Genomic DNA, 27,013 nt, shown 5'->3' with positions numbered 1-27,013 from the left:
TAAATATTTATTCATAATGTTTGGTTTGGTTGTTTTATAGAGGAAAAAAAAAACAATTTTTTTTTTGTTTTGACTTTGCAGAACTTGATTGAACCTTACACAGGAAAAGCAAAAGCATTAATATCTGGTGTATTTTAGGTTAGAAAACCAGTATCTTCAGACAGCCTGGCCAGGTAGCATCAGGTTAAAACTCAGAAGGTATAAAGAAGACAACCAAGTTTATACTTACGTGCAACAGGATTTGGGAAATTCGTAATAATTAAGAGGTGACGGGTAACATTCACGATCTATACAAGCCTGGAAAATAAAAAAAATCAAAGCGTGTATATAAGTAATAACAGTTGTAAACATTAAATATTAATTTTTTTTTTTTTTTTGTCTTTAATTATTGCAAATTGGGTTATAGTCATCTGATGTACTTCCTAACTTCTGGCGTGGCTGCTACTGGAAGCAGTGATAAGGCAAATCAGTTCCTTCATTTTTTTCTTCTCATTTTTTAAACTTTCATAAACGTATTTATTGTATGAATTAAAATGAAACAAACTTATTTTTAAAATAAAAAAACAAACTTATTTTTAAAATAAAAAAAAAAAAACTTATTTAAAAAAAAAAAAAAAAAACAACTTATTTTTAAAATAAAAAAAACAAACAAACTTATTTTTAAAATAAAAAAAACAAACTTATTTTTAAAATAAAAAAAACAAACTTATTTTTAAAATAAAAAAAACAAACTTATTTTTAAAATAAAAAAACAAACTTATTTTTAAAATAAAAAAAACAAACTTATTTTTAAAATAAAAAAAACAAACTTATTTTTAAAATAAAAAAAAAAAACTTATTTTTAAAATAAAAAAAACAAACTTATTTTTAAAATAAAAAACGAACAAACTTATTTTTAAAATAAAAAACGAACAAACTTATTTTTAAAATTAAAAAAACAAACTTATTTTTAAAATAAAAAAAAACAAACTTATTTTTAAAATAAAAAAAACAAACAAACTTATTTTTAAAATGAAAAAAAAAAAAAAACTTATTTTTAAAATGAAAAACCAAAAAAAAAAAACCAGTGTTATTACAATTTCATAAACATATCTATACTCATAAATTTGGGTCTTCTTGTGTATTGATATTCATATCAAAAACCCTTTTTTGCAATTTATTTAAAAAGAAGATACAACTTCATTATATATGGCTCGTGGAATTGCATTCATCTGTAAAAGATCTAGCTAATTTGTATATGCTTTTAAAAATTCATTTTAATTAATTCCCTATTAGTTTTTTTGTTTTTTTTCATGGGATGATTATCTTCAACTATTACGTGTAATTATATTCATGCAAATATTGGACATGATTCATATTTGTGTGAAAAGTTTACAGTAAACATAAAACTCTTTCCATATATATATATATATATATATATATATATATATATATATTTTTTTTTCTTTTAAAAAATTTGCCTACCAAATTCCTCCTAGAGTTTTTGGTCTACAGACATGAAACTTCATATATAAAGTATTTGAACTCATGCGAAACCTTATATTTGGGTTTTAGCCTGGAAAAAAAAAAAAAAAAAAAAAAAAAAATGAAATTTGCTAGGTGACGGTCGAATGCCGGCATTATGAATATGCATGCATAATGTAGTAGCTATTGGTTCATTTTTAATTTTTAGCTTTGCCACAAACACGTTTTCATAGATCAGTCATTAATGGCAGAGGAAAAAAATCATAAGTTAAACATTTTAGTTTCGAGTCTCATTTTTTTTTTTTTTTTTAACTTTTTAAATCATTACTATATACTGGGTCCAATATAATAAATACGAAAACTGCATTAATCAAAATATCATATTTAAGGGTATTTTACGACCGGGCAATGCTGGGTGTCCTGCTAGTTTCTTATAAAATTTCAAATAAAATAACTTATTTTTTAATCTTGTTATTAAAAGTGCAAATAAAGACTAATTGTGTTATTTTTATCTTTTTATAATTTTGTAAATTTTTATTGTATACTTTTCTATAATGTCCTTTTCTTATATTTCATTTCAATAAATCGCTTCACAGTAAAAAATACTGAAGAACAATAAAAGTAAAGGAACTGATTAGCCTTGTCACCGCCACATCGGAAGTTAGGAAGTATGTTAGCTGGCTATAACTGTAGTTTGCTTAAAGCACTGCTGGCAAATAACTGTGGGTATTTATGAAGGGTAATAGCAATGCAGGAAAAAACAACGGTGAAAAAATATGAAAATAATAGTTGCGTTACAAATCTTCAGAAATCGGGGGGGGGGGGGCGTCCAAACGGTATTTCACATATCAAACCAATAAATACAGGACTTTTTTTTCTTTTTTTTTTACACAGTGGTCACCACTTATCAAGGCCCGGAAGCCACTCAGGGATAAGGGTTATTGCAAGTACATTACGTTAGTGTGGAGATTTGATGAAGTGTTTACTTAAGGGGGCGGTTCATTAGGAATTTGTTAACGTTGGACTTGAACACATCCAAGTTGTAGTCAGGTGGGAAGCAGACAGACAGAACAGGACTTACTGATAAATATTGATAAAAAATATCTGGGATGGTGTAACATCTTTGATAATTTTGGAAGCGAACCTTTTTCTCTTTTTACAAAGGAGTCGCCACTTATCAAGGCCTGGAGGCCACTCGAGGATAAGAGTTAATGAGTGTACAGTGGTCAAAGGGAACATGTCGAAGTCATCATTAGTAGTGGAAATTTGGTGAAATTGGATCACTTAAGGGGATGGCTCATCAAGAATTTGTTTACGTTGGACTTGAAGGCAACCATATTGTAGGAAGGAATGCAAAAGTGAAGCTGCCAAACAAATAAAAATAAGGATAACTGCCTTTCCAAAGACAGGATCGCAGACAAGAAATAATAGGAGCGTAGCAAAAATAGTACACTTTAATTTTATCCATGTTTATGTCAGTTAAAATCATTGCTATTTAATTACTTGTATCATTTTTTTTTTAAATTTGCTAGAAGTTAGAACAGTCAGGTTAGTTTTAGCCACGTAACTATATTTACATATGTTAGTAAATATTAAGCCATAATTGTATCAATGTGAGACACATTTCAATATGTGTGAATATACAATTGTATTTTTTTGTTTTGATGCTTTTCAAACAAATTTTTATTGGAACATTTGTTGATCCTCCATTCAATCCTGGGCAACATCGGGTCTCCCTGTTAATCTAAGGTTGAAAATTTTGGTTTTTAAATATAGTAGGAATTGAAGACAAGCACCCTATTTTCTTTGAAGTTTCTAAATAAAAAATATACAAGAATATTTTAGTTAAAGTTTCTTAAAAAAAAAAAAAAAAAAAAAAAAAAAAAAAAAAAAGCACAAGAATGTTTTAATGGAGCCATCTGTTGCCATTGAAAAGTGGACGATGGAAACAGCATTTGACTGACCTCATGAACAATCCTATCAATCTCATCCGTGGTCACTCCAACTTCTATTGCATTGGCTGCTATATCCAACACCTCACGGCCAAGCTGAAAAACGAAAAGAAAAATATATAATTGTGAAATACCGAGCCGTATGCAAAACGCTTACATGATAGGGACAAAATTAAAGACTATAAAAAGGAGAGTATGCTAGAGAAGACGATCACGTTAGAGATGCGGGTGAGGTCACGGCTGTAATGAGAAGTCACGCGTGGTAGGAGAATGAGGAAATAAATGTCACGAAAGGAAGGAGTCGAGTTATTACTTGTCCTATATTCCTTGTGACACATACGTTGCTATGTGTTGAGTCTAATCATGTACAACGTTAGTTTCTCTCTCTCTCCCTCATTCTACACGCTCAAATTAAGTTTTTTTTTTTTTTTTTTTTTTTTACATGGGGGTCATCACTTATCAAGGCCCGAAGGCCACTCAGGGATAAGGGTTATTGCGTGTACAGTAATCAATGAGATAGTATTGTAGAAATCATTAGTATTGGGGGTTTTGATAGAGTGTCTTACTAAAGGGGGCAGTTTGTCAGGAGTTTGTTTATGTTGGACTTCAAGACGTCCAAGTTGTAGTCAGGTGGGAAACAGGCAAGCGGCAGAGAGTTCCACTGGCGTGCAGTTCTAAGAAAGAAGCTTTGCTCATGGAATCTACGTTTGGATTTAGGCACAGATAAAGAGTGGGGAAAATTATTGACAGTAGTTTCAGCCAGACGGGTGTTTCTCGTGAAAGATTGGCAAGGGGGGAACGAGGGATTGGAGCTCAGACGAGCACCTGCCATGGAAATAATGATAAAACAAAGACAGGCTCGCAACGTCTCTTCTGTGGGAGAGAGGTTGCAGGGAAGAGAAAAGGGCATCCCCCACAAAAACACGAAGTCTATTTTGTACTCTGTCAAGGCAGGATAGGCTGTTTTTAGCAGCTCCTGCCCAGATGTGGCAGCAGTACTCCATCCTTGGACGTACTTGGCTTTTATACAGATAGAGAATTGCATCAGTAGTGAGATATCTTCTGGAGCGGTAGAAGGATCCCACCATTTTCCCAGCGTCCCTGGCAACTCTTTTCTTGCATTCATAACAAAAGAAAAAAAGAAAAAAGAGAACTACTAGCAGCTAACTGACTTAATTTCAGTGTTATAGTTTGAACATTTACCAGTCTGGTGTTACCAGATTAGGTTGTCTGAAGATATTGGCTTCTGATCTAAAATACAACAAACATTAATGTTATTGTTTTTTTACTTTTCCTTTTGCAAAACTCAATCATGTTCTGCAAAGGTAAAAAGGAAAAACAAATTTTCGTCTACAACACAACGAAATACCATGAATAAATTGAAATACATATATTTTACGTTTATAAGATAATACAACAGAGATTTTTAAAAATAAAATAAATGTTTATTTGTTTAAAATAAAAAAAAATTTCAATGTTAAACACCAGGAACACAAACTAATTCACCATGAATAAATATTTGAAGATATAAAGAACTTGAATCATAAAAACTTTTTCCAAAATTACTGCTTCGGCATGAAATAATCTGGAAAAAAAGTCGATATGCCATAAAACAACCAAACCAAATATTTTGTCTGACTCAGATATTAACTCATCTTTTGGGAGGGAAGTTAGTTTATTCCTGGTCACTATTTTCCTGATTCAAACAACTTAACCAAAGCTCAATAGATGACCCAACAAGTCACTTTTTTTAAATTTTTTTTAAATTTTTTTTTTATTAGTGTATATATATGAGAGAGAGTGTTTTATTGTGTCCGTTAGTAGTAAATAATTTATACACGTCTCAACTAGAAAATGGATGAATCATTTTGGGTCGGTGATGTCTCATCTCAAGATTTGTCTCCTTGCCAAACAAACACCTCTTTTATAAACAACTTCCCCATTACCATCCAACATCCACACACCTGCATGAAATATTTTTAATGTTTAGATAACTTGAAGCATACAAGTTCTTTTAATTTGACACTAAATAACCCGAAAAGAGGCGATATGCCATCAACGAAAACAATCAAACCCAAATAAAGGCCAGCCAATCACAACGGTCCATTGCCAACGCTGAGACTAAGAACAGCTAGTCTTGATTCCATCCGTGAACATTATAGATTCATTGACCAATAATCAGTTCCACATCCTGCTCCACCGATCGGTTACATTTTCAGCTTTCCGCTAATACAAAAGTACAAAATTACAGACCCCTAATCAACAAATATAATTGTATCTAATTGGCAAGAGTTATGAAACTCGTGCAAAAACAACAAACTATCAAATTAAGCACAACTTAAAAAAAAAAAAAATAAATAAATAAATAAAAAACAGAAACAAAATTTCTAATAACACCATCTTTGTATAGATACTCCCTCAGGCATTTGGGCTCATGGACATTAAGTGTCTGAGGGAGTGGCACTTGTCTGACAAGACGTTGCAATCATCATATATCTATGCACATAAAGTTATGAACAGTACATAGGGCCCAAGCAAAGCCGGGCTGAACTGTAAGTATGTCATATAAAACAAAGCAAAAAAAAAAAAAAACGGTAATACATAAATAAACAATAAGAAAGTAAAGTGGTGATATGGAATCAATATGCGAGGAGGAGGAGGCAACGATATATAAGATGACAAGAAGGGAAGAAGTAGTTACAGCAAAACTCCAAAGATGACAAAAATACTATCGTCTGTAATATAAATCTCACCTGTCTCTTTGTATGTATGTATGTAAAAAACTTTCAATAGAGGCGATGAATTTTCATGAGATCAGTATTGTTTTGAAGCTCAACCCTTTGGACGACAAATATAAAAAAAATTGGCTAAAAACATTAATTCCTTCACCTTCAACTGGGCACTTTTCTACAGAGAGGGGTGGGGGTGGGTCGTTTTTTCGCCAAAATTTTTAAAAGTCATCCCCTCTTTTTGATTGACTAGCCTTAATTTAAACATTCATCACTTTCGGTTTGGCAATGAGCGCAACAGCAAAGACGTTGCGTTTTCTTTTATCACGTTCTTTTCCTCCTTCGCGGTACGGGTTCGAGCCTGCCACCACTTTTTTTGTTTTATTCAACACACACCTCCAAACACCTGGGCACCCCCGCTAGTAACTACTAAATGACGAAGAAGCATCAATTTGTATCTCATGTCAGGAACCATATTCTGTAAAACATATTGTAACAAACTGCAAAAATCTCTAACCAAGAAAAAAAATTTTTTTTAAATTCCCAAGACAGTCTAAAAGACCTTTTCCAGAAAGTAAACTAAACCATATTTGGTTTATATCACTCGTATTGATTATTCTCATCTTGAGTTTTATTTGTACAACATTTCGGTCGGTTTGTCCTTCGGCCGTCCTCAGGCCTGTTGGTTGTTGTTTGGAAAAAAAAAAAAAAAAAAAAAAAAAAAATAGAAAAGTTACTGGTTCTGTGGATATTTTTGTATTCCGTAAGTTAGTTTCTATTTCATGGTTATTGTTTTGAATTTGTGAAAAAAAAAAAAAAAAAAAATTGGTTGACACAGGGGAGGCAACACTAATAAAGATAGACAGGGGATTATCTCCCTTCCATCACCGAAATTTTTGGCCTTTTGGTCAAGATCAAAGTGTTCAGATGCTGTACTTCCATTTCTTGTTTTCTTTCGGTGGAGGATCAGTCCTTCACGACTGAGACTATTTTTTATTTTTGTACCTTTTTTCGTTAAAAAACGACCCTGGTGTCTAACTCTGTCCCGTGGGGAGGCATTGTAAATAGGTACAATTAGAGGCTCCCAAATACTACTAAACTCTAGGCTTGGTCGTCTTATGTTGCACAAATCACACTCGAGACGAGAACAATAGTCCAATCAATACAAGTAATATAAACACAGTTTGGTTGTTTTGTTTTACGGTATATTAACTCTGTTCAGGTTATTTAATGCTGAATCATCTAATTTGGAAGGAAGTTTTTAGGTTTTATCTTCAGATATTTATTTATGATGTTTAGTTTTTATTGCCTTACAGCATATCAACCCCTTTTTCAAGTTATTTGCTGCCGAATCCAGTAATTTTTATAAAATGTTTTTATGTTTCAAGTTCTTTTGTAGAGGAAAACTTTGCAAAACATGATTGAGTTTCACAAAGGAAAAGGGAAAAAGAATAAAGCAATAACGTTAATGTTCGGTGCATTTTTACATCAGGATTGGTTGGTTGTTTTTGTTTTACGGCATATCAAACCTTTTTGGGTTATTTAATGCCGAATCCAAAGATTTTGAAGAAAAACTTTTTTAATAGAATATATTTGTTGTTTTCGAATCAGTTTCTATTTAACCCATAGTTGGGACCCTAACAGGTACTACCACTCTGGGTCAGAGTGGACCTGGGAGCAATGGTAATTAAAGGGTGGCTCCACACTCCCCAAAGCCCGCAAGCTGGGGCCTCACCATCGGATATAGTTTAAGGTCATATCCGAGACCATTTACATCAGGAAGCCGGTATCTTCAGACAGCCTGATCTTGTAGCACCAGAGATGTTTTATGGCTAGGGTTATTTGGATTTCATATGTGCAAATAAATCAATCTTAAAAAAAAAAATTTAAAAAAAAAAAAAAAAAAAAAAATCTTTGAATAATAAAAATAAAAAAACGCATCTGCCTCACCTGACACGCAACTCTCATTCCTTCTTGTTCTTCTTCATTTAGAACTTTTATACTTGTTGTTTCTTTCATTTGACGTTCAGAGACAGGAATTCCTGGTTACAAAGAAACAGAAGAAAAAATAAAGAATCAGGTAAAAATCAAGAATGGTGGAGGGAAAAATATATACAAATAAATCAGTCAATGTCTGTATGTATGTATGTCTGTATGTATGTAGGTCTGTATGTATGTAGGTCTGTATGTCTGTCTGTATGTCTATATGTATGTATGTCTATATGTATGTATGTATGTATGTCTGTATGTATGTAGGTCTGTATGTCTGTCTGTATGTCTATATGTATGTATGTCTATATGTATGTATGTATGTATGTCTGTCTGGATGTATGTCTGTCTGTATGTCTCATGTCAGGCCATGTCATATGCTACTGATACCATATAACCCAGTACTATCTGCCTCATGGTTGGGTCACCGGCGACAAAACTGGTTCCCCCACCTGACATGTTTGGTGAGGAGGGTGGCTAGTTTCCCTGGATTAAAAACAAAACCTTCCAAAGGGCAAATAAACCCTTTTTCGGGGTCAACGGCCAACTAGCACCGTGTGTGTTTTGTGTGTATGTATGTGTGCGTTGGGGTGGAGAGGGCTCCCGTAAGCCGTGGTGAAGGCAACCTTTCTAGGAGAAGCAAATCTCTGATTTAAAAAATCATAAAGCGGGAGACCAGTACCCGCATTAAGCTGGTTTGCAGTTTAACTTGTTGCTGGCTATCTTGCTCTTGCTTGTTGCTGGATCTCAACATTTTGAACCGAGAGAGAAACTTAGCTGTCGTACAAAGCTAAGACTCTGTAACATCATCTGTGTATAGATACTCCCTCAGGCATTTGTCTATTAAAATGGTCCTGTGGTGATGGAAGTCATTTTTGGGCTCATGGGAGTCTGAGGGAATGGCACTTGTCTGACAAGACGTTGCAATCATCATGTCCAAGGATGGAATACTGCTGCCATATCTGGACAGGAGCTGCTAAAAACATCCTATCCTGCCTTGACAGAGTACAAAATAGACTTCGTGGCTTAGTGGGGGGGGATGTCCTTTTCTCTACCCTGCAACCTCTCTCCCACAGAAGAGACGTTGCGAGCCTATTCTTGTTTTATCGTTATTTCCATGGCAGGTGCTCATCTGAACTCCAATCTCTGGTCCCCCCTCGCCAATCTTTCACGAAAAACACCCGTCTAGCTGAATCCACTGTGAAAAATTTCCCCCACTCTATATCTGTGCCTAAATCAAAACGTGGATTCCATGAACAAAGCTTCTTTCTTAGAACTGCACGCCTGTGGAACTCTGTTCCGTCTGCCTGCTTCCCACCTGACTACAACTTGGATGTCTTCAAGTCCAATGTTAACAAATTCCTAATGAACCGCCCCCTTAAGTAAACACTTCACCAAATCTCCACACTAACGTACTGTACTTGCAATAACCCTTATCCCTGAGTGGCTTCCGGGCCTTGATAAGTGGTGACCACCGCGTAAAAAAAAAAAAAAAAAAAATTGTATGTATGTATATGTATGAAAATATTAACCAATAAACTCTTAAACTACTTATAACTTAAGACTGAAATTTATAGCAAACAGTAACCATACGTCAAGGATGATTTATAACAAGTAAAATCTTTGTTTGGATGGATAATGTGTAGAGAAATATGTCAGCAAGTTGAAATGCAAAATGTTCATTTCAATTTGCCAACATATTTTTATTACTTTTGTGGACGGGCAAATTCATTTATAGCCTGAAGTGGTTTAATTTAAAATCTTTCTAATCTATCGATAGCTGAAATGGTAATGAACGTGACTGGAGTTCTAAATGTTTTGGTTTTGATTCTATCCGACGGCAGCCAAGTCATTTTTTTTGTTTTTTTTAACTTTTGAAATCAGAACTATATATTAGGTACAATATAATATTCAATAGAGAATTGTCTCTGTAACAATACATACAGAATCTGCATGAATCAAAATATATTTAAACATATTTTACGACTGGGTAAGCCCATCCCCCCCCCACTTCCACCCTCTTTGAATAAAAGTTCAAATTTATCAACTTTAGCAATAAAGTATAACATTTTTTCAACACAGAAAATAAAAAATTAAATTTCAAACTTGCAGGGAGACCAGGCGTTGCTCGGGATTGAATCGACACATAATAGAGTCAGAAAAAACTGAAATGTTGGATAAATCTCTGAATTAGTGCCTTATAGATTTGGTTTAAATTTTGTTGAAATTGAATATGCATATTCAAAGTTTTCAGGGAGTTTGTCTCAATTGGTTTGTTCTAAGTGGAGGTAGGTAAATATTCATCACATAGCGGATTAGGTTTAGGTGGAGATACGGTAGCACTTACATTGTTTTCGCCAGACAATTTTATACATTATGATATAAATTTAATCAAAATAGGATTTATCTGAAGTTTAAAGAAACGTAAGAAAAGTTTTAGTCAAACGTTCACACCCACGACAAATTCTGATCATAGAAAACAGGAAATCAAGGTCAGCATGTATGTACTCGAATATCACCTCAACCTATGTAGCCAGAAGTGGAAGTGATGTCATGTGGCACAAAAAGAGAGTGTGCAAATATACTAGATTATTTATCTCTCTCTCTCATGGCAGGAAGATGTGACCTCCAACAGAGTGTAACTAGAGGACAAAATTTTACTATGTAATTTATCCACTATTCTATCGGTTCATGCTAGATTAGATATAAAAGTTCTGTTCAAAAATCTGTGCAGATTATTATTTTATTTCTATTTTTTAATATCACTATCTTTTAATAATTATTATTACTGAATATATATATATATATATATATATATATATATATATATATACACACACACACAGGGCTTTATGGACAAATTTATCCATTATTTATAATTTAAGGCTCCCAAAATTTATACTATAACTGTCTGCAAGGACGCGCAGTGGTTAGTACTTGGAAAAATCAATTGGAAAAGTGATATTATCCTGAAGGTTAAAGGTTCAATTCTTAGTGTGGGTGACCGAAAAATACAATTACGAATCACTTAGGACCTCTACCCGGTCATGGTTGATGGAACAAGAGCATGCTACCCCTGTGAAGTAAATAAAGGGTTCCGTTCAAATTTCCAAGTTCGACAGAAAATCACAGAGTTCAACAAGATATACCTGAAGAAGGTCAGAGGTGACATCGACTGAAACATTGTGAAGTGACACTCAAGATGAGAACAGTAGTCCAAATAATTAAAAAAATATTAATCATAATCATCCTCTGAAAAACATAAAACAGTCGTTACCTTCTGTATGCTTAGCATAATCAGGTCGGGGAATATATTCAGGTACAATTCTCCTGGGACTCTGGAAAAGAAATAAGACCTCAAACATTAGACACATGCACAGAAATAATATATCAAATAATAATAATGATGACCTAAACTTTATGATAAAGAGTACTGTGTATTTATTAATAAATAAATTTATGTACTTCCATCCTGTCATTCAGACGTTATTTAGTAAAACACATACCTTTTTCTAACCTCCATGTGAAACTATTTCAAGTGGTGAGAGGAGGCAAGAAAGCTAGACACCAAGTCAGACAACCACCTCAGACTTACCAGAAAGAAATTCACCAGTATATATATATATATAATATATATATATATATAAGTAAAATGGTGCATTATTTTTTCTTTAAGTAATCAGAAATAATATTTTCAGTGTTAAAAATTAAATGTAAGTCTATGACTTTTATATATAGTAGTACATCTATATAAGTCGTTCAACCTTTTCTTACTTGTGGACCCCCTTTTTCCTTCTTTTTTCTTGGTGGACCCTCTCATAACTATTGGTCAGAGTATGGGAGGGCAAAGGTCAGACACAATGTAATCGGAAAAGAACCGACTGCCTAACCAACTCTTCCACTTTTTTTTCTTTATTGCTTTCAAGGCAATTTTATGGAAATCTAGAAAATACATTCAAATTCGTTTGAATGTCTATTTCGAAATTTTTTACGTCAAACCAAAATTACAGTAGAAATTAAATTTTTAATTATAAAAACTATGAAGTTGGTTTTATTCATGGACCACCAAAATATCATTGTAAAACCCCCTATTTGTTATATTTTGCCTGTGGATCCCCAGAAATGATCCATGTGGACCCCGGTTGAGAACCCCTAATCTAGACAAATAACGAGTGTGAACACTGGTGAAGCATAATTCCTTTACACACTATATATATATATATATATATATATATATATATATATATATATATATAGTTTGTTTAATCTACAAACATTATTGGTTACATATGTGTATACATGTTTCAGTAGAATCCTAATTCATGTTTGTACGCATATGTAACCAATAATGTTTGTATAATAAATATGTATGTTTGTATAATAAAACAAACTAGATACCAGCTCTGTCCTTCATTGACCACTCTTTAGTAATAAAACGAGTTTCATTGAATTTACATCTAAGAAACCAATCAATACAACCATTATTTTAAAATAAAATATTTGTAAATCTGTGTACCTCATTAATTTTTGGTACTCATGCAGAGAGTGATCCGTGCGGAAATAATAACATTTAAAAAGCCATTCTTAACATGGGGAGGGTGTTTTGTTCCTAATCTGTACTTTAACCTTACAACTGAATAAAAAAAAAACATGTCATAAAACTTTAATTAAACGTGGAAATACAATTTTAAAAAATAGCGCGGCTCACTCTCAGCATTAGCACCAAATTTTGTTTTTATTACTGTTGGGCCTGTAGAAAAGGGTCATAAATTGAAAAAAAAAAAAAAAAAACAAATTTAAAAATGGTAAAATGATTTATGCCCCCCCCCCCTCCCATTTTCTTATCAGTTTTTTTTTCAAGCTGAAGATGGCTCATCCTACTGGGTGCCAAACATTCACCTGCTATCTCATGTATTCCAACCGAGAGATTTTTTTTTTTAGGATTCTGACTGTCCTTTTAAGTGCAATTTTGTTTTTCTGATTCATCCTTTTAATTTGGCCGGCCAATGATTTACTGTTCTGCTCGAGTGCAAATAAGAACTTTCCATATCCCCAAAGGTTTTTGACTCTCATGAGCCTTCATTAGGCACGAGAAGAGTTACAAAATTAGATTAGTGAATTTGTTTTTGTTTTTTAATGGAAATTGCTCCAAACAAGTCATGAAGCCACTTGATGTAAGGAGTTTAAAAAAAAAACTACTTAAAAGATTGAAAACTAGCCATCAATAAGTGTTAGATGGATAGATTCCAACCCAGACAACAGCAATTCTTACCCCTTTGTCAGAAACATTGTTCATGGAATGTGAGGACTAAAGGAAAAAATAAGGAAAGTGAGAGTTACAAGGCTGAAAAATTTACTGAAAAAAAAAAAAAAAAAGGAGTAAAATCGTTCCAAAATCACTTTAGTATATCTTTTCTTCCTTATTTGTATGACGAGTTCCTGTTCATACTTGATCAGAACATTAGATCACTTTAACAGACAACCCCCCCCCCTACACAACATAAAAATAAAGTTAGACATCAACACATGCCTGACAATACACACCAAAAAACAAATTAATTTCCAGTTTCTACGTAACAGCTTGGCCTAAAAGAATTGCAGCTGGAATCAAAACCAAAACATTTAGCACTCCAGCTGCGTTCCATATCGACAGATAGATAAAAAAAAAAGATTTAAAATCAAAGCACTTAAAGCTATGAATGAATTTGCGCATGCACAAAAATAATAGGAATATGTCGGCAAGTTGAAATGAACATTTTGAAAAAAAATAAAAATCTTAAGTGTCCTTTACCTGCTGATATGGCCGAAGTGGACCAGTGAATCTATAATCTGGCCAGGGATTATACAACCCTGCCATATGCTTTTCTTCTGAAAAAGAAAAAAAAATTACACTTATTAAATTTATGTTAGTAAGCCACTGCAAAGTGGCAGTTCGAAATTTAATAAAATAATATCTACTAGCAGGACCTGTGGAAATTTAATAAAATAATATCTACTAGCAGGACCTGTGGAAATTCCATGAAATGTAAAAGTTTTTGACTTCTAATGGGGGGGTATGAGACGAATGGATTCGCCAATCATTTTTATAACCAACAGCTGTGCTAAACAACCAATCAAAACGTCGCAAAATTATTATAAAAATCGTCGAATTTTGGATTCAATCAGTTTGCCATTTTCTACGTCACGGACCGCATTTAATTCTTCGCCGCCATCTTGGTTACTGATCTGAACTACGCCGCCATCTTTGTTTAACATAATATCTTAGAACTTAAGAGATTAACTACGCGACGGACCGCATTTGATTCTTGGTCGCCATGTTGGTTACTGATCTGAACTAAGCCACCATCTTTGTTCAACACAAATGTCTCAAAACTTAGCAAGAAATATATTTCATCAACAAATGTTTTGATAAAGTTGATATTTTAATTAGTTTTTTGGGGGATAGAAAACCCAATAACACAGCAAATACGAGTTTATTAATATTTCTATGAAAATAGTGACCATTGTATTTTAAATATAGAACTGACCCAAATGAGATAAATCAATAAGTAATAATAAATATTCAGAAAGTAATATTGTGCTACATAGTTCAATACAAATAAAATCACATTGTGGCAGTTCTTAATTTACTCCTTTAGGCAGATAATGTTTTTGTTTTGTTTTTTTTGTCCTGTTTCTTTCAAATGTTTCTTCCTTTTTTTTTTTTTTTTTTTTTTGACATTGTTTCACCGATTCCTTTCGTCGATGAAAAACCGCTGCATACCAAAAATTACAAGTTCTTTTCTCACAATTTTTTTTTTTTTAAATACAGGAAAAAGAAATTAATATATTAGACAAAAAAAAATAATTACAGTTAGTGTTGGGACGATTCCTAATTTTTATACGATTCCAATTCTGATTCCAGGAAAATATTGATTAACGATTCCGATACCAAGTACGATTCCGATTCCGATTTCTAGGGAATTATTGTTTTGAAATATACCAGGTAGTTTTACACCTATGGTCGGTAGTTCCCAAATATGTTCCCTAACTTTGGAAGAGATATTTTATGTCTACACTGTCGTGTTTTGGTTTAAATAAAATTATTATATAGTAAAGTAAACGGAAAAATTAGCAAAATTTAATTTAGATAAAATTTATTTTAATTAATTGGAATACAGAAGAAAAAACAAAGAAAATAGAATTGATCCTTCAGAGCAAAAACAAATAAAATAGAATTTATATAACAGAACAAAAACAAGAAAATTAGAGAATAAATTAACACGATTCATTATTTTGGTCCTCATAATTTACAGATTTAATGAATTAAATAAAAAATATATAGCGGAAGAGAAAGAAAATATATACTAATTAAATATAAAAAAAGATAAATATTTAATTTAATAATTTATAAATGAACGTGCGTAATGAAAAAAACAATGTGACATGGCGCCGTAGATACAAAATAACCCTTCCAAAGTTAACGACCATATTTGAGAAATACCATTAATTGAAAGTTTTTGTTTTATACCAAAAGGTAGGTATAGCGAAAAGTTACAAGTAAAGGAATTTCAAAAACAATTTTTTGTTTGGCTATTGATAGTTGTATTTGTGACGGCAGTTCTTCAGACCTCCATAATTCACAAAGAGTAGTTAACACCTATTATTTTTTCTTACTTTTTCATTACTTTTACACGTTGTTTCTAACGTGAAGAATAAGTTTAGCCAAACTAATTTTGAAATAGGGTATATCAAAGGAACACATATAAAAACGATACCACTATAAAAACAAATGAAATACTAGATAAAATTGAGCAAAAATAGTTACCAAAATTACAGAAAAAGATAAAACAAAACAAAAAATGGTGAAGTTTGTTGAGTGAAATGAATTATCGAAAGAATATTAATTGAACTAATAGAAATGTTAAATAAAAAAAATGTCACATTTCAATATTTTTTTAATAATTAAATTCTCAGGGTTGTCGAAATTAAAAATTAAGTGATTTTTTTTAATTAGACTTATTTCGAAGCTTGTTACCTTGAAAAATACATTTTAAACCCTGTTTTTTTTTTATAAATAAATTGAACAAAAAAACGCAATTAAAAAAAATTTACTTGATAATTGAAACTTTAAAAACATTAAACATTGAAAAATTACTTATCTCACAAATTAACGTCCAATAAAGTAGATCCAGTCTTCATACAGGAATTCGGTTATAATAAATATATCTTTCCCAATCTTAAAAATTTGATCTTTTTTTTTTTTTTTTTTTTGGAGAGAGAGTGCTTTAAAATCGCCTGGGAATGTCGCCTAAAATTTTAAACAAGTAAATTTTAGGAGTTTAGTGCCTTTCAAAGACGGTTATCATAATTTCTTATCATCCTTTAATTTCCTTTTTTCCTCCCCCACACCTTTCCATGTGGTTCAGTAGTTAATCAGTGCTCCTGTTGCTGTCAGTCAGCTATCTTTACCTAAGTTTTAATTTCTAGTTAAAAGAATTTTTCATGAATAGAATCAGCATTTTTAAAAATTATTTTTTCAATTGTATATATTGTATTTACTCTTTGAAGTTAAGGAAGGTTAAAAAATTGGTGACTTAGGCAAAAAAAAAAAAGACACTGCGATTTCGACTCTAACTAATAAAACTGCTCTGAGTGACTAGTTGGTAATTTTTTTGTTCCTTTTCTTTTTTATTTTGCTCCTCCAATTCATTTGGATGCTTCATAGTTAAATGTTTTAACATGTTGGTTGTGGTCATGTTAGATGGTTTTGTTCCTCGCGATATTTTAATTTGACAGACTTTGCAAAACTTCAAAAAGTTTCCATGCAAGACTTTTTTTGGACTTTGAGGCCATATTAGAAAATTCAGTTTATCTGTAAACAAATAAATTACTATTAAATTTTGTTTTAAAGCTAGTCACTTATTTGGATAATTAATTGAAAATAATCCGCTAAAAAAGACAAAAAGAAAAAAATATAAAGGGATGGAGCAGTAAATTGTACCAACCAGTAGTTAACAAAAAAAAAAAAAAAAAAACTTATAGAATTTAATTTTTGAAACCAATGTATAAAAGTTTACACAATGAAATGCAAATATGCATTTCTTTTGAATTTTTTTTTTTTTTTTTTTTGGTTGACTGTGTTCAATTCACACATGGTTGATGCGGTTCAATATTGCTAAACTATAAGTCTTAAGTAAAATTCTATTTATAAATACTTTTTAAAATGAAATTATTTAATTAATCGTAAATATTATTTAGACATAAAAATTAATTGATTACAACACCTTTTAAAAAATATATATTAATTTCTTTTTCGTTCGGCAAAAAACTGCGTCAAACACTTTTTTTAATTTTCAATTTAAAATTCTAGAAAAAAGATTATATTATTCTGCTTTTAATATAATCAAATTCAGGGTTTTATCTTTCTGGAGAAAAAAAATTAAAAAATGGATTTTATTTCAATGAAATTTAAAAAAAACAACTTGACTGAATTGAATTAATTACCCTTAAATTAACGAAGGGGTTATTTAATAACTTTAGGTTTGGAAGAGATAGGTATGGGGTCGGTTTTTTTGGACTACTGTCCAAATTTTGCGAAATAATACGTGATCAATTTCATTTTAGAGATATTTCTTTCAAAAGCCTTCTTTTAAAAAAAGAAAAAAAAGTATATTGTTCTATTAAACCTTTTACTGTTTAAATAATTTGTACTTTGCTCGTTTTAAGAAAATATAAGTTGAAAAAGCATTTTCATTCACTATTAGAAGATTTGTCAGTAAAAAAAAAACAGTCACCAAAAAGATAAGCGTTTTTTTTTTGTTTTGTTTTTTTTACTCGTAATGTAGAGCCCTGCATACTTCTTTTCAAGTTAACTCTTTTGTAGTTTTGATCACAATAGATCTGAATGAATGAACCTTGTAAGGGAAGGGCACTAAGCATTGCCCTGTTAATAATGAATTTCTTTGGTTTCTTTTTATAACATGCTACATTTCTCTCTTGCCGTTAGAAATATCAGGACATTTTTTTCTTTTTTTCAACATCAGGATAAAAGAATCGTAATGAAGGAATCGGAAAATTAAGGTATTTTTTAACGATGCGATTCCGATACCTCCCAAAATACACGATTCTTACGATTAACGATTCCGATTAATCGTCCCACCACTAATTACAGTTCTGAATTTTTGAGATGAGGATTGATTGTTTGTATTACTTGTTTTCATCGGACTATTGTTCTCATCTTGAGTTTTATTTCTGCAACATTTCGGTCAGTGTAGCCTTCGACCTTCATCAGACATGCTGGTCGCTATCTTGGAAAAGAAAGGAGAAGAAAAGTTACTGGCTCCGTTTCACTGGTAAAAAGAGAGATAATCCCCTGTCAAACTTTATTAGAATTGCCTACCTTTGCCAATCAATTTTTTTTTCGCACATATGAAACCATGGCGAAAAAAAAAACAAAAACAATCCCAAGAATACCAAACCATCTACGGAGCCAGTAACTTTTCTATTTTCTTTTCTAAGATGGCAACCAACATGCCTGACGATGGTCGAAGGCTACACCGAGTGAAATATTGCACAAATAACACTCAAGACGAGAATAATAGTTCAATCAAAATAAGTAATACAAAACTTTTAATTAAATGACATTTCATTATCTTTGTCTGTTGTTACATTTTAAACTTAGCTGATTTGTGGTGCCAATTTATGAGTTCTAAAACTATTGGACAAAATTTGGGATGACATTACTAATTCCTGTTGACCCTTGAACCAGTTTGCCTCGATGACAAACGACTCGATGGCTTAGCGGTGTTTCCCCGTTTCAAAGTGATGTAATGGAATAACCTAACCTCCTTTCATAGATGAAATGAACGATATATTGACCCTCTCACGTGACTGAGAGAGAAGGAAAAAAAGACAGGAAGAGAATAAGAAAATATGTCGAGTAACTCTTATTTTATTTATTCCCTTGTAAATAAACCCCTTTGTCTTTCACCCATAACCCCGTGTTTCTTGCTGTATTCTTATCTAAAGTAAGGATATAACACAAAGAATAGATTGCTAATATGCAATGCAACTTGTGTCAGCAAGGGATCACAAGCAAAGAAGGTGGGCTCTCTCTACCATGCTAGAAAATTACTTGCACCAGAGAGCATCCTATATCTTTATAAGGCCATCATTCGCTCATGCATTATTGTTGCCACGTATATCGATGGTGCATCTATTGCTAATCTCTTCCAAAAAATACCTTGAATCTAATAAGTGCAGTGCTATTGACCAAGCTTCAATCTCGGTCTCATCACGGCAAGGTTGCATCCCTGTGCCTGTTTTGCAAGTATTTTAATGGAATGTGCTCCGATGAACTCATAGCAATTGAAAAAAACAAATCAAAATATTCATGGGGAGAGGGAGGTACAAGGGCGTCAGCACTTATCAAAACCCAGAGGCCGCTTGAGGATAAGCATTAATCGTTTTTAGTGGGAATTGGGCATTATTTGATTGTTAAAGGGGGCAGGATAACCAAAACTTGTTCGCATTGGACTTGAAAACGATTATATTGTAGTCAGCTAGAAAGCAGGCCAGTGGAGCAGAATTCCACAGGCGGGCATTCTTAGGAAATTAGCATTTAGATTTAGGCACTGATAGAGAATGGGGAAAATTGTTGGTAATGGTTGATGCTAGACGAGTGGTTTTTTGTGAAAGTTGGGCAGTGGGGGGGGACTATTGAATGAAGTTCAAACGAGAACTTGCCGTAAAAATAATGGTTGTTCTTCATCCAATCAACATGTAGGATTTCCTTAACAACCTTTGTCTATGAATAGCACACCACATAAGGGGTCATCATGAATAGACTCTACAAGTGCCTATCCATCGTCACCACTATTCGAGGAATGTCTTGTTGCCAATCCAACAGGACATTCGATGAAACTTCCTGACGTTTCGGATATGGGCTTTTTAAATTTGGTGGTGGAAAAAGATTTCTATAGATTTTAATAATTTAATATTTTTTGTCACATGTTGGATTTTATATTCAGAAAAGACGAACGTTAAAAAGGAAAATTCAAAGTTTTATTCTTCCTGAAATGTTCAGTGGAATTGTATTTTAAGGAATTGTCAGAAAATGTCTGGGAAATATTTAAGTAGAAGCAGTGTAAAACATCTTATTTAAAGATGTTGAATATAGTGCGCGTGTCAGGAATTTTATGTGTTTTATAATTGATGTGCACTCTTTAAAAAACTTATTGAGAAAGAGGAGAAAAGAGAGAAAAAAGAAAAATAGGGTGAAAGAAAAATGAAAAAGTAAAATAAAAAGCCGAGAAAAAAAGAAAAGTTACAAAGAAAAATGAAAAAAAGAGGATAAGAGAAATGAAAAGAGAAAGTAAAAAGAAAATAGAAATAAAAAAGAAAAGAGAAAAAAGAAAAGAGAAAAGACAGAAAGAAAGAAAAGAGAAAGAAAAAAGAAAGAAAAAGAAAAAAGAGAAAGAAAAAGAATAGAGAAAGAAAAGAGATAGAGGTAATTAATTAGCTATTGGATTATCTTTAAAACCATCTGTGACTGGAACAGGGGGGGGGTATCAATAATCCTATAAACCAATAAGAGATCAAGATAAATTGACATTTAACAAAAGAATGCAAGTCATCAATCTCAGTTGATAACAGATGGAAAGTGAAGTTGTATTGATATCGTTAATGAAAAATGTCACTTCAATTAGGCCAGTGTTTCCACGACATTTGTAGTATTCAATCGGATTGATGACAAAAGTGTAGTATATAACAGTGATAAAATATGTGAAAAAAAAAATATATATATATATATATATATATATACAATAACTTTTCCCAAATACAAGAAAATTTAATTTTTTATCGAACTGCATAGTTTTATAGTTCTGAAACTTTTGTTAAGGTTCCTCCTTATTTCAAAATTTGTTTTGTAGGTCTAAAAAGCTTGGAAGAAAAGAAAATACACAGATGATCACGTTAAGCTAAAAAGCTTTAATATATTTCAACTTACTTTGAAATAAAGAAAAAACTTAAAAACAGTTTCAGCAAATCAAAATTGTACAAATCGGTAGAAAATTCACTGTTAATGCGTTTGTTGACAAGCATTGGAAATTTTTTTTATTTCCAACTTTTCAGTTGTTTAAAAGTTAAAAATCAAAAACTGTTGGCAGCCATCTTGAATTTAGAGTTTTTTTTATCAAACCTTTGCGAATTATTTAAAATTTTTACACGGTCATGGCTGACGAAACAAGAACATGTTATCTCGATGGATTAAAGTGCTTCATTCAAAATTCTCTGCAAATTCCCGAGTTCAACAAGATACACCTGAAGAAGACTGAAGTTTACATGAACGTTGTGCAAGTAACACCCAAGATGAGAATAATCATACAAATGATCCATTTGGTAAAACTTATTTGTTGCAATTTTGTTTTGTTCTTTTTTTGTTGAAGAAAAAAAAAGAAAGAAAAGAAAAAAGAAAGAAAAAAGAAAGAAAAAAGAAATAAAAAAATAAAGAAAGAAAAAAGAAATAAAAAAATAAAAAAAGAAAGAAAAAAAAGAAAAAAGAAAAAAAAGAAAAAGAAAAAGAAAAAAAGAAAAAAAAGAAAAAAAAAGAAAAAAAAAGAAAAAAAAGAAAAAAAAAAAAAAGAAAAAAAAAGAAAAAAAAAAGAAAGACTGTAAATATTTAATTACAGATGAAATGATAATACTTTTAAAATTGAAGAAATAAAAATAGTTGGCCATAGATAAACAATGCATATTTAAAACGTTTATTTAATAATAACTGGTAGAGTTAACCAACATTGTCTGGGGCCACAAAAAACTAAATAGAAGATGTTAAATAGTATCAAATTTATTTCTCCTTATTAAAACAGACATTCCATTTTTATGTTAAGAATGAAGAAATAAAACATAGGTGGCCTTCAGAGCGCTACTGAAAGGGCCAAATAATAGTATGATGTCTTCAGAGCACTACTAATACTCAGAGGTGAGAGCATCAACAATTTAAAGAAACATTTTTTTCTTTTTTTTTTTCAACTGACCTTCACCTCTGATCAATATTCGATTTAATATGAGTTTTACATGCTGGCATGTGGTAGATGGCTTTAAGAAATTGGCTTCTAAAATAACCTATCTCTGGCCAGGTCTTTATTTATCCCTTTTCTTTGAAGTTCATTTTTATGACTTTCCCTTATCAACTGGACACATTACCTTAACACTTAACCCCCAAACTCGCTTATTCTATCAACATGGTCATACCATCAAAATTTATTCTGCACACATCTCCCTATACCGTGCAGATTCAATCTTCCTGAAAATTCCTCCTATACACCTGTGACGAAACGAAAAGATCATATTCCAAAACTCACAAATTGATCAAGTAGTTTTCTTTTCACAAAGAAAAGCAAATTTTATGAATTTCCGAAGAGCGAGCCTTGCCTGTCATTTTGAAAAGAATTTTGAAGAAACCAAGGGAGATAACTCAAAATAATTTATATGTACTGGATTTATGATGTCCATGATATTTTCGTTTCGCCACAGACAAATTTTTTCTTTGTGTTGTTTTGGTTATTCGGACAATTAATCTTATCTCGGGTGTTATTAGCACAACGTTTCAGTCGTTGAAACCTACGACCTTCATCGGGTGCAAAATTCAAGTTTTTCTTTAATTAAAGAAAAGGGGGTTAGCTTTACATTGCAAGAATTCGGACCATGAGTTTGAGGGAGTGTCCGTATATTATTAAAAATGTTCAATCTTCAGGGGTCACCAAGATATTTTTAAGACTTTCCTATGATTCAATTTCAACCGAATACCTATTCTAATTATTAGTGAAAAAAAATTTTTTACGAAACGTTGTGCGTGTTCTTACGCAAGATGAGAATAATTGCCCAAACAATCAAAACAATACAAACATTCGCACCTCATCTCAAAAATTCAGAATTGCAGAATTTTCTTTATTGTTTTTTTTTTTTTAAATAGAGGGCGGGGGGGGGGGGAGATGTCTGGACAAAAAGCAAAAAAAAAAAAAAAAAAAAAATTACTTACTGGCCTTCTTGTGCAATTTTTTATGCTCATCCCAACTGTTTTTGAAACATTCCTGCAAAAGATAAAGAAAAAATTCAGTCGAATGACGAAACAAATAGATATATTTGTTGAATGGTCATCCCAGCCCCCCCCTTAGAAAAAAAAGAAAAGAAAACGGTGCTAATTACAGGTAGCTTTTAAGACGTGCGTTTTCACAAGCCCTATTTAATCCACTCCCTAACAAAATTCCCCCTCAAATTACTTCTAAATAACCCCAGTTCAAAACCTCCAAGCATGCTATGTGATTATGTGATTTGTATCGTAACGCATTCACGTCACTTCCGACCTGCTATAGCATGTTTTATCATATACGTGAAATGCAGAATCGGAAACTTAGCCAGAAAAACAGTCGCCATCTTTATAGACAAGTAAAGAGAGGCTAAGGAAGACTGATAACTCAAGTTTTTATTGTTAGCATTAGTGATGTGATTATTATTAATACTATTACGTTAGTGATGTGATTATTATTAATACTATTACTAACTAGCTGAGCTGAGCATTGCCCTTGCCGACCAAGTGAAGAAGTGAAACCTGAGAATATGCAAGGTGAGTGAGGGTTGAGGACATGCGTTGTATGGAGAGAAATAATATGAGAATGATACATTGGATGTGTAATATGAGCAAGAGCTATTTACCATACTCTTCTGTATAAAAAAAATAACGCTGGGAAACAATGTGTTTAACTTTTTTAATGTTGTCTAAATTTTTCAACTGATTTACGATATTTTTGCACTGCTGAATCAGGAAATGACATCCATTTCTCTCCATCAGGTCAGGTTTTTGTGCTAAGTTGATTTGGGGGGAAAAAAAAGAAAAAAAGAATCAGCTCTTGTGGCAAAATCTATTTTTTGCGGCATTATCAGCTGATCTTTGTCGACACATATCATCGTAACGTCTACCAGAGGATCGTTGATGGCGTTCCTTTCTTTGCAAGGCATCAATTCCTCCTGCACAGGCCGGTCCTTCTGAGCACAGTGCCATATCAATTATTTTATTGGTGAATGCTCTGGCGAACTACAAGCCCTTGTACCTCCTTGATGTAAATACACCAGACAAACCCGATAAGCAGCAAAATCCCACCCCTACACAGTAGAAATCCCTAGATGTAAGAAAGCCTTCTACTCTAATAATTTCTTCACCAGAACTGCTAGACTTCGGAATTCCTTTCCAGGCTCCTGCTTCTCCAACTGTACTGACATGCAAAAGTTCAAGTGTAATATAAACAGAAGACATCTTGCTGCTCAACTCCCTACATAGTAACCCTGCAACTTATGTCCCTGATAGTAGCCCCCTACATCAAAGTGGCACTGTACCTTGCTTGTAATAAAAAAGAAAAATTAAAAAATCTTTTTTAAAAATTAAAAAAAAAATTTAAAAATCTTTAAAAAAAAAAAAAAAAAAAATCTGCTTTCCAATCTCATAGAAGTGATCTCTTTTGCACTCTACAGCACCTTTCACAGAAAAGAGGTTGTTAGTCTTTCTCTACTCATCACAATTTCCATGGAAAGTCTTCAACTAAGTTTCAATCTCTAATTAAATTTTCTTTTCTTTATGGAAATCGCTCCAGACAAGGCATGAAGCCGCCTGATCTAAGGATCTTAAAAAAAAAAAAGAAAAAAAAAAAAAGAAAAAAAATTTCCAGGTCAAAAATCAGTCAATGATTAGTGTCATGTGGATAGATTCCAACCTAGAAAACGGCAATTTTTCCTCCTCTATCAGAAATATCGGCTGTTTTTGACAAAAGTCTGTTCTGTCTGGTTAAAAACCTCAACAGCGTTAAATGAAGGGAAGCACATAGACAAGGCATGAAGCCACCTGATGTAAGGAGCTAAAAAATCTTTTTAAATTACTCCAAGGTCAAAAACTAAGCAACAAAAAAATGTTGAGTGTTTTGGGTTATTTAAGAAAAGAAAATAGACAAACAAAAAAAAAAGTCTAATACTGTCTGGGTTTTTTGGTATGAGTTTTTTGTTTTTTTATTAGATCAAGTAATTCTAGACTTTAGACGAGAGCGAAAAAAAAGAAAACAATACGGCCAAATCTCCATTTAACTTAAATAAAAAAAACGTATACGACGTGGTCATTCAAATTTTTTTGTAAGACAATCTTATACTTGTACGGTTTACACCATATATCTTTTTTTTAGATAGGATTTCAAAGCATGATTTTCAAGTTAAATTCATGCTTGATGGTATCTTTAGTTTATTAAATTGCTAAGTATTATTATTATTAGGTAATTATTGAAATACAGAATAGTTACAAAAAGCCCCCTCCATATTAATAGCTTTCTACATAATATTATTATTTCAGCACAGTCCGTAAACTTGTTTAATTGTTAGGTGAAAGTACAGAATAGTTAACATAGCACCCATCCCCATATTAAGAATGAGTTTCTAAATAGATAATAGCGTTATTTCAGCACATTCTGTATTTTTCACAAATACTGAAAATAATAAACAATGTTTTAGTTAAATTCAAACAGTTTTCAATAAACTTCAATAATAAAATTTTATGAAATTTTTTACTTTTTTAAAACTATAACTATTTTGGTGCAGGACAAACAGTGTATTGATGGCAGTCCATGGCCACAAATTTAGAATAGAGGCGTGTGAGCAAGAACATTCAATATTGCCAATTTCCCCCCCCCCAGTTAACTCCCATTTCAGTCACATAATCCAACAATTTATTGATCTGCTTTTCTCAAAAAGTTTTAGAAAATTATAAACTTGAGTTATTGTTCTCCCTTAATTAGCCCTTCCCTGAGCAATACTTTTTTTTTTTTTTTTGTCATTCCACAGAATTTTTTTTTTTTTTAAACACTAACCAGGTTTAGTTTGCTTCAAATTCTGTAAAACTACTTTTTTCTTTTTCTGAGTGAGTTTTTGGTCCCCCGACAAAAGGAGGGTGGACCTGTAAATTCACCCTTGTCCGTTCATCCGTCTGCACTTTTCTCAATAAATACGCCTTGGAATTTTTTGAAATTTTGCACAAACATTAAACATGATATGAGTAAAAAAGTAACAGAATGGATTTTCTGGGAAAATTCCGGTTGCCCCCCCCCCCTAGGGTGCCTTTCAGGTTAAAAAATGGCTAAAATTGACACTTTTGTGCTTATTAAAAAAAAAATTGATGCTTTAGATTTTTATAAAACTTTCTGAAAAGTTGTAACTAACTGATTTCTATATAATTTTGTTTATCTATACTTCACAATAACTCTTGAGTATGTCCCAAGGGCTCTTTTAGGGCTAACAAAAACACTCCATTTTTGGGACTATTTTACCATATTTGTCCAAAATTTTCTGTGTATGTCTATTTAGTAGTTTTGCGTGATGCTGAACTCAAATTTAAAAATATGTTAAGGTCTTACGGGCTTTTGGGGCTAAATGGGGGTGGATGGGGGGCTGCAAATGATGGACTTAGTCATTTCTTTTTTGCATGGCGCAGAACTCAAATTTACATGTGTTAAAATTGCACCATTTGTTCATTTTCATCAGGATTTGACGTCACCTGGGGGCTAGGGGGGAGGGAATGTTGAACTTAGTCATTTTTTTATGCCTTGTTCACTAGGTGTATCAGAATTTTTGTAGGAATTTTTGACACACCTAACACGAAACTGTGAATAAAATATAAAAAACTCGTAATTTCTCTTTTAAAAGTGGGTTGTTCTTTATGAATCATACTTCCAAAATAAACTATTAAAGTTGTATAAAAAATAATAGAAATATTTTTAAAAAATAATAATGAAATTAATTGAATTTTACGAGTTCAGTATTTTTCAATTTTTAAACTTTAAAATTCTATCAAAATTTTTCTAT

General features: G+C 32.1%; 1 protein-coding gene across 1 annotated transcript in view; it reads right to left on the bottom strand.

Moving 5' to 3' along the window:
- The window catches only part of LOC145266565 (methionine aminopeptidase 1-like), a 60,503-nt gene that overhangs the window by 20,706 nt on the left and 12,784 nt on the right, over nucleotides 1-27,013 (bottom strand). The window contains exons 2-7 of the mRNA XM_080122387.1: nucleotides 23,160-23,211; nucleotides 13,926-14,002; nucleotides 11,412-11,472; nucleotides 8,096-8,187; nucleotides 3,429-3,512; nucleotides 230-297 (exon numbers count right to left, since the gene is read on the bottom strand). Coding sequence (XP_079978513.1) covers nucleotides 230-297; nucleotides 3,429-3,512; nucleotides 8,096-8,187; nucleotides 11,412-11,472; nucleotides 13,926-14,002; nucleotides 23,160-23,211 — 434 coding nt within the window. The remainder of the gene's footprint in view (nucleotides 1-229; nucleotides 298-3,428; nucleotides 3,513-8,095; nucleotides 8,188-11,411; nucleotides 11,473-13,925; nucleotides 14,003-23,159; nucleotides 23,212-27,013) is intronic.

The sequence above is a fragment of the Euprymna scolopes genome, chromosome 41 (genome assembly GCF_053919585.1).
Source record: "Euprymna scolopes isolate OS-2025 chromosome 41, ASM5391958v1, whole genome shotgun sequence".
NCBI classification, from domain to species: domain Eukaryota; kingdom Metazoa; phylum Mollusca; class Cephalopoda; order Sepiida; family Sepiolidae; genus Euprymna; species Euprymna scolopes.
The sequence above is the reverse complement of the archived record's forward strand: the minus strand, read 5'-3'. Positions and strand labels throughout refer to the sequence as shown.